This window comes from Lolium rigidum, chromosome 5, assembly GCF_022539505.1.
Source record: "Lolium rigidum isolate FL_2022 chromosome 5, APGP_CSIRO_Lrig_0.1, whole genome shotgun sequence".
Lineage (NCBI taxonomy): Eukaryota > Viridiplantae > Streptophyta > Magnoliopsida > Poales > Poaceae > Lolium > Lolium rigidum.
In genome coordinates, this window is record NC_061512.1 from 76,821,209 (window position 1) to 76,829,588 (window position 8,380).

At 41.2% G+C, this 8,380-nt stretch overlaps 2 protein-coding genes across 3 annotated transcripts; one reads left to right on the forward strand and one right to left on the reverse strand.

The window, feature by feature from the left end:
* Positions 1–2,851: 2,851 nt before the first annotated feature.
* Positions 2,852–4,917, forward strand: LOC124654246. Of its 2 annotated transcripts, none has more exons than XM_047193261.1 (3): positions 2,852–3,155; positions 4,304–4,405; positions 4,495–4,917. In XM_047193261.1, exons 2-3 carry the CDS (start codon positions 4,346–4,348, stop codon positions 4,903–4,905), a joined length of 471 nt encoding a protein of 156 aa, XP_047049217.1. In that variant the 5' UTR covers positions 2,852–3,155; positions 4,304–4,345; the 3' UTR covers positions 4,906–4,917. The 2 variants fall into 2 exon arrangements, with proteins under 2 accessions (XP_047049217.1, XP_047049218.1); XM_047193262.1 differs by lacking the exon at positions 2,852–3,155 and adding an exon at positions 3,215–3,431.
* Positions 4,918–5,084: 167 nt separating this feature from the next.
* Positions 5,085–8,248, reverse strand: LOC124655467 (PXMP2/4 family protein 4-like). Its single transcript, XM_047194357.1, has 4 exons — positions 7,910–8,248; positions 7,035–7,263; positions 5,717–5,841; positions 5,085–5,631 (listed from the first exon to the last, which is right to left on the reverse strand). The coding sequence occupies exons 1-4, from the start codon at positions 8,246–8,248 to the stop codon at positions 5,509–5,511; spliced, it is 816 nt and encodes a 271-aa protein (XP_047050313.1). The 3' UTR covers positions 5,085–5,508.
* Positions 8,249–8,380: the final 132 nt, after the last annotated feature.

The following is an 8,380-nucleotide window of genomic DNA, read 5'->3' on the forward strand; positions in this document are numbered from 1 at the left end:
AGCTGGTGTTTTTGCAACGGAGTATTGTGAATCCGCATCCCACACAAACTAGCTACTGTTTCACTACACATTTTAACTTGACACACAAACTAGCTATCCTTCATTACACATACTCCATTTGCTCCAAGTAAAGTGTCACATTTTTTTTCCAAAATAATCGAACCTACATACTATAATATGTGTAGATACATTCGTATCTATCCCTAATCTGATGAAAAATTGCGACATTTAATTTAAAATGGAGCAAGTACTGTATGAAAAGAAAAAACTTCCAATCATGGAGGCAAGCTGTATCCCTCCAAAATCAGATCAGCAGGGACTAAGCTGCGCATTAAAATTGAATATGATCAAGACACAATCACAGACACATGCGTGCATCGGATGACCCATGTGGCAATCTCAACTGTTTGCAAGCAATCGAACATTATTGGCTGGGAGATAGGCAGATCTGGAGATTTTGTTTTCTTTTGCCGAGCACAGGGAGCGAGACCATGAGATGGCATCTTGTGTCATGACGCGGTCTTAGAAAATTGCTTACTAAAGCAAAATCACGTGATTGTTGCGTTGGGTAGGGTTGAGATGACCAGACAAAATGTTTTACTTGGAGAATTGTGTCGTCTTCTTCCGACCCGTCTAATCCAAGAAAACATCATCACGCGTGATCAGTTGTGTGCCCATTTTGAGGGCCTGCTGCAATTACGTTTCTATCATTTTTTATAGCAATACTACAGTGGCGAGTTGATTTTGTTTGGATAGCTACCAAAATATTTGTTCTCTCGCCAAAAAGAGATATAGATTGCAAAAAATAGTAAGCAATTTTCAAAATAAAATTGCAGTTAAATTGTCTTCTGCTAGGATGTGTTGGTAATGGAATGAAGTGTAATGAAATGTCATAGTTCCATTCCCTTATAATGGAACGGTTTCATTCTCGTGTTCGGTTGAGACAAAAAGATGGAATGAAATGATTATGTTTTGTGTTAGTTGGTACCTAAAAAATGAAATGAAATGTCTAGAATTGGGTTCATCTCACCTCTTTCATAGGAATGGTGAGCTTATTTTGTACAGTGAAACCAAGCTAATCAAAATTTCAGCAACATCTAAATAGTCCAATTCATTACATTTCTTTCTTTTTATCCATCATATTGCACATCTACAATGCATGCATTGTATCATAATTTTTTTTAAAGACAACACACATACTAACAAACAATTGCATGGCTAATGAACAAAAATGACAGTCTTTCATGGATTTCATTAACAAAACATATCACCATATGTTGCTAAACATTCCATGGATTTAAGCACATAACTGATTTTTTCTCAAAACTGTGCCTAATTCCCTAGTGTCGTGGCACCTGCTAGCAGCCGCCCTTCCCTTGGTTCCCCACGCCTGCTCGCCCAAGAGCCGCCGCACCTGATTCCCACTACATGCCAATCTTTTTTTTTTGGTCGACTCGGTAAGGGTAGCAAGCGATTCCACCATATTCCACCGATTCGGTGGAACCAGTGAATTGTGGATATTAGGGGTATATTCCCTTTTGAGAAACCAGTTGGTTTCATTTATGCTCTACAACCAAACATAGGAATTGGCTCTAGGCTTGGAATGGTTCCTCATTTCACTTCATTCCAGAACCTAACACACTCTTACATCCAATCTACATGTGGTATGAAACTTACCGCTCCCTGGAGCTTGTACTATTCAGATATCCGACAATGAGTACTTGAGTCAAATATTCTTTCCTGTAGTCTTATCTGATACTCAAAAGTTCAAGAAGTTTCACAAAAAAAAAAATTTAATATCCACTTAAATTTGGTCGAGATACTAATCATAAACAATCGCCCGACAAATCATCCCTCTACTAACCGAGAGGACAAGTCTACGGACATCTAACAAATCCAGCTAATCCTATGGGAGAGGTGACAGGGACGTGCATCGGGTAGCAATTAGATGGACAATGACAGGGCTGACACCATGTGTCTGGAACTAATCATGCACTTGTTGGATCTTCATGCCCTGACTTGTCAAAATCCTTGGAACGGGAGTGAACAGTTTGCTTGCATTGCAGGCCTCACATATCCTGAGGGGGACCGGACCAGCACATGTTATTGTTACCAACCACTCCACATAACTGGCTATCCAATCACACTGCACAATCTTGAGCAGCATACTATGAGCCAACACAAGATCCACACTTCAATTCTGAATCTGGTCAGGATTCATTGCTGGATCTGTAAAAAAAGATCCTGTGTTCAGGTTGATAAACCCTTCACTTGCCGCTTCGCTGTAAGAAAGTAGTTAACCTGGTAAAACCGTCTGAATTTTTTTACTGCTTTAATTTCCTTCTGTTGTTGCAATCAGTTGGGCGCCTTTATTATACACTCTCTTTCTTTCATGTGGTGCTAGGGTATATGTTCTGACTTTGGATGACAGTAATGAAAATTTTATATAAATGAGTTCTGGCAAGTGGTGATGACAATCTTAATCCAGTGCACATGCTGAGTATATGAGATCTAAACATGGCATGCCTGGCTGTCTGTTGGGTGATCCTTATGATGTAGTGATCCACAAATAACATTCTAAAACCAACGAAAGCTACACAGCCCCACTGAGAACACAAACACTGGAATAAACTTCAGACTAAAGAAACCACACTTGTCATAACATGAACAAGATCCGCACACACTCAGGTCCCTAAGCATAAGGATTCGTCTACGGAAATCTTGCGTGATGTGGCGTCAGAGAGGGGGGCGGCATAAGATTATTGGTGCTGCAAGAAATGAGAATATAATAGCTGGGGCTTGTTATCTTGGTCCTATCCTTTTCTTGGCACTACATAGGAGCATCTTCGGGAGGCCTCCTTTATCATACATGAACTCCATTGGCCGAAGTGGCTTGGATTTGTTTGGCACGCCCACAAGGACCCACCTTGACAGCAGAACTAATGACAGGAGAGAATCTTAAATCCCCTCTCCCTCCCCTTCCTGCCTCGCCAGATTTGATACATGCCAACCTGTTGCTTCTTGACACAACCAAAAAGTATTGGACCTTGGCCTAGAAGTAGCTAGCAAGAGAGATCTTCTTGTGGGAGAAGGAGATAGCCACAGACAGCCTTGCGTTGTCCAGAAGAATTCAGTAACAGGAATCCTTGCCAGAGGTGAGCACAAAGTCTCCGATATTTCCTTCCTCCTAGCTTGTTCGTTCGTCCCTCATGATTCTTGTCTTGAAAGTTTGCGAACCTCGATGCTTTGAATGGTTCTTCATTCCTTCTGTTCTTCAATTCTTGTGATTCCATTCCATGTGCAAAGGTAGGAGCCGCCGCTCAACCTTCAGAAAGTGCAATGTCATGCTTCTGTTTGCCAAGAAACTGTAGCTGGTCTTCCTCTTGTTCTGTCAGAGCTCTCTGATCCTTCCAGAGCTGCCTTCTGCGTTGGTACTGTTCAGTAGCTTCTCTCCGGATGCATAATGGCATGCCAGCATACAGAACAAGAGAAACAGATGCAGAATTCTGTCATACTTTCTTCAATTCTGACATTACTATAGTTTAAGGGTGTAAATTTATAGGTTTCTGTTCAATCGGTTATGTTATAGTTTGGTTACTTGGAGATGGCACAAATAGCAGAAACTAAATATTATCGCAATTCCAGTACATTAAGAGCCTTATTTAAGCACGCAAGTTGAAACTTTAAGATCGACTTAACATGCTTGTTAAATTCTGCCTGAATATATCACAACACCAACTGATGTAATCTTAGTTTGTCCTATCGTTTCACAAACCTGTAAAGTTGCTATTACCTTTATAATCTGAACACCACGCATGTCATCTGCCTTGTTCCTTAAAACTCTGAGTAACCCACGATATAAAAATAATACATTTTTTACAAGGCTTGTAAAAGAAGATCTACTGTCCTCCCGGTTAGTCCTTGTTGCAAGCCGGTGTACATACAGGTGTACATGCACACAGACAAATGATTAATTTACATCACACACACAACCACAGCATTTATGCTTGCATAGGATACTCATCTGCACAACTAATAATGCAACTTAATTGACAAAATGGCAAAGCTGGACACTCCCATGTGAGAACAAGAAAACTTCTATAGAGCTATAGAGAAATGCAATCATTCAGAAGCTATACGAGTGTCACCATCTCAGGCTGAAAAAGATATGATATAATTCACAATAAGCAGACACGCAATCAGAACATAAACAAAGCTCCAATAATTGCAATATGTATGCAGTATCTTGCTATTGTTGCAAGAAGAACGTTCGGTACTAATTTGTCAGGCTCTGATGAAACAGGTGAGGCAGGCGAAGCGGATACTTAGTGTCGGTTGGTGAGACATGGAGAAGAAACATATGAAGATGGCCATACTGAGGCAAGAACACACATTCAGACAACAGGTAAACCAAGACCAACAGTATCTGGTTAAATGCAGTGTCATCTTGTTGATTGGGGAAAGTGCTCAATGATATGTTCTTTGTCGAAGCAGGTTCACGAACTCCACCGCGTATATAAGGTCCAGAAGCAACTGATGAAGGATATGCAGGTTGTTAAGATGAACCCAGCTCAAGCAAGAAAGGATACTCAAACCAAACCATGGTTGGATACAGACCAACAACAATACGATGTTAACTCAGACAAGAAGAAAGCTCCTTTCATCAAAGACTTCGACCTGGAGCTGACACTAGCAACTGGGAGTGATAAGACAAAGCAAGAGATGATATTCAACTCAGAGTCAGGAGCAACACTGTCGTCATCAACTTCCGCTGAATCGGAGTCAGGGCAGCAATTTCCAGACTCCAGTGTAAACTTGAGCTTTCAAAATGAGAGCAATAGGCATGATGATCAACTCATGCAGTCTCCTTGGCTCTACCAATGTTTAAGTCTGAAAATGGCTTGATTGCTTAGCTAAGTGCCGCTTGAGTGTTATGAAAGTCTACACAAAAGCATATGCATTATTATGTGTACACCAGAGACTAATTCGTTGCAACTGGAGGACTAAGCTCAATATAGTGTCATCAGGTACATCTAAAAACATACAACGAAAAAACATTAAAAAAACACCAACGTGAAGAAAAATGGAATCAAATGTGTAATTTCCTTCCTTGCGTATATAAGAGAGTTATAGATGTACAAAAGCATTCACCAACAAATGCTGCATTGTATGTAGAGATCGTAAAGCATAAACCTTGTCCTGTCGACTTTATCTTAAGGAAAAGCACAATTTTACCTAACAATTGCATGATTGGGTACAGACAACTGAGTGCAAAATGAAAAGCCTTGGGAATGATAGAAGAAGTGCCTAGTACATTCTATCATCCAAACTAGAAGCCAGGTGGATACTACCCTACTGATAACGAAATACACCTAGGAAACAGTTTCTCTGTTTTACTCATTGGATACTGAGAGCTTAAATGGGCTAGTAGTGGTATTGACAGCCCCATTATAATTCCAGGTGATGCCCATGAAGAATTCCTTCCAGAAATAACTCGCAAAAACTCAGTCAAACTGAAGTCATTCGGATATTACTATGAGCTTGTGATCCCTCTATTTCTGGTTTCTTCAAGCTGGCCATGTATGTTATGTAGATGGTCCAAAGAAATGAGAAAGAATTGCTTACTAGCGGCTGAAAAAACAAATCAACAATTTAGACTGCTGTCAAACAATTTTTCAGCTCAAATAGGATGAATATGTCAGGAATGTCACGGTACCTGTAAATGAACAGGGATAAACTTGAAAGTGATGAAGTCACAAAAAGGCCAATATATGAGCCCACTTTTGATGGTTGGAATTATATCCCGCTTTAATCTTGCAATGATCTCTGGTATAGTCTCACCTGTGAATCATGCCAAACAAGCAATTAGAGGACAGATGAGTGTCCTTGCCAGAAAAGTCGCACAAGAAAAGTTTCCGTTTGAAGGTATACTGCATGCACGCTTATCTGAAAATAGCTTCTCCCATCGTGCTCTACAGTACATAATGGGCAGAAATGTTTACTACATGCAAAATGTATCCTAAAATTGGTCGTATTGTCATCCATGAAGCATAGATCATAAACTCGACCTGAGCTTACTTTAAATGGCTAGATCAGGAAGTAAGAATTAAGGCCAGCTATTTAGGAATGACATTTAATCATATGCATACAAGAATCTCGGAAACTGGTAAAAGCGTAAATATATGATGTTTTGTGTTTGCATGTGTAGCTGGGATGCCAATAGAAACTTGAAATACTACAACTCAACATATCAACATCAGACTGTAAGTGAAGAAATTTGCCAAGAGAAAAAGTTACCAGCCTTTGGGTTTTATTTGTTTCTATGTTGTCTGTTAGTCAAACAAAGTAGTATGTATGAATAAAGACCAAGATAATACATATAGACACCATAGCAAGGACAAACTGCAGTCATGTAACAACATCAATACAGTTATTTGACACGGCTGGAAGCCATAGAACAATGAATTAAGGAAACATAATTATATGAAAAAAAATAAACAAGGAGCATTCAAATTGACTGGCCTATCTTGTATTGTCATCTTTTTGCCTGTAAATATCCAAGTCTAACTTGAAAATTTTACCTCCAGCTTATATTTTTGATGAAACAACAGAAAAGCAAGCTGTAACTACAAGAATGAAATTCCCAGCCCTAACAATCCTCGAAGTGGCATCATTTTACAATTAAACTCAACAGGTGGTATACAGATCTTTCCATGTTTTAAGGATCGCAAAGTGCAGTTTACATACCCAGTGTCCATTGAGGTTTTCTCATGTACTCAGGTTACATGGCATGTAGTTGTTTTTTAAGTTATCAAAATAGAGTAGTTGTCAGCATATAAAGCAACATAGTTGGAACTGATAGGGAAACATTTTCAAGATGGTGGCATCGAAGGAAGTTCAAAATCAAGTAAACATAAAATCAAGTCGAAACGGGTGGTTTGTGCGTGCACATGTGAATTAACACAAACACGGCAGTACATAATAGACTTGAACCTATAAAAGTATGTTTACAGAGAACCATATGAGAATGATACCTTGTAGTCCTGCATTATACGAGAAGAAAACACAATTAATAATTGGCCCATAAACTGCTTGTCCTAGAAACATCTTCTTGAAGGTGTTGAGTAGATCCTTCTTGGGGACTGCTTTCGAGAGAAAGTTGAACCAAAAATGCAGGCTAGGTCCTGAGAGCAGCATCCCATAACTAGCCATGCGGAGGGTCCTAGTTAGATCGAGTGACTCCTCAGGAGGAAGCGTGATCATCTGGAGAGGCAAGGGCAAAGCAAAAGAAAACGTATGAGAAGCGGTATTCCTCCTAGAAACGAAAACAAAATAAAGCAAGAGTTACAGCGGTCAATTGCAACTTAGTCCATACTATGAACCAGTTTAGCGGCAAATGCAATCAGTTACAAGAGTCCATACTGCAAAGCAAGTTTCCCTGCCAAAAAGAAACCAGCGCCCAAATGCACAGCTTTCCAATTTCCAAGTCCTAACAGGATTGCCATCCCCATTATTCAGCGGTTGAGAATCGAACCAACTCCCAAACAATTTTATTCGGTTGGTACCATTCCCAGAAATTTGCAACACTAAAAATGTAGTACCACGTCTTAGAAATTCACCACATTGTATTGCTAATAACAATATAGCACCATTTCTGTAAGCTATACCACGGAAACTGACCATCCATTTCAGCAACACTAATAGAACAACGGCCTGGTTTCTCACGGCCGTAATTATATATACTGGTAAGATAAGAGCGTTAATAGGACAGCATATCCAATTCCTCAAGCGTAAAGCAGATTGCAACTTCCTAAACCGTAACAGTACTTTGCTTTAATCACAAAAGGATAAATAGCGCTTCCTAAGCTCGGATCTTTGGAAGCACCGTGATACAGCAACCCAATTCTACCTGGGAGGTGAGGTCGGCGACGGTGAAGATGGCGGCTGCCGTGATGCTCTTGGTCAGCACCGGCCGCGCCTCGATCGAGCCGAGGTACCAGGCGACTACCCCGGACCCAATCGATCCGCTCCTCCTGGTGGTAGGGGCGAAGGCAGGGATGAAGCGCGAGGACAGAGCGGGGGAACAAGGCGGCGGCGGCGGCGGCGGCGTGGGTGGGAGCGGGGCAGAAGAGGGTTTGCTGGAGTGGAGGTGGGCGCGGACGTGGGACCAGGGGGCGCTGGAGCTGGGGCTTCTGCGGATTGGTAGGAGGATGCGGCTGCCAGCGTGGAGAGCTCCGGCGATGGCCATGGCGACGGCGACGGCGGCGGCGGCGGGTTTGGTTTTTTCTGTGGCGGTCCGATGCTTTTGCGGGGTTTAGAAGGTTTGGTTAGCGATTATATTTTGAGGTCAAAAGATTGGGACTTGGGAGAGAAGAAAGGA

Coding starts and splice junctions, on each gene's coding strand:
- LOC124654246 (XM_047193261.1), top strand. CDS start 4,346: ATGGAGAAGAAACATATGAAGATGGCCATACTGAGGCAAGAACACACA. Junction 4,406..4,494: donor AACACACATTCAGACAACAG/GTAAACCAAGAC, acceptor TTGTCGAAGCAG/GTTCACGAACTCCACCGCGT.
- LOC124655467 (XM_047194357.1), bottom strand. CDS start 8,248: ATGGCCATCGCCGGAGCTCTCCACGCTGGCAGCCGCATCCTCCTACCA. Junction 7,264..7,909: donor TCGCCGACCTCACCTCCCAG/GTAGAATTGGGT, acceptor TTGCCTCTCCAG/ATGATCACGCTTCCTCCTGA. Junction 5,632..5,716: donor TTATCCCTGTTCATTTACAG/GTACCGTGACAT, acceptor TTGTTTTTTCAG/CCGCTAGTAAGCAATTCTTT.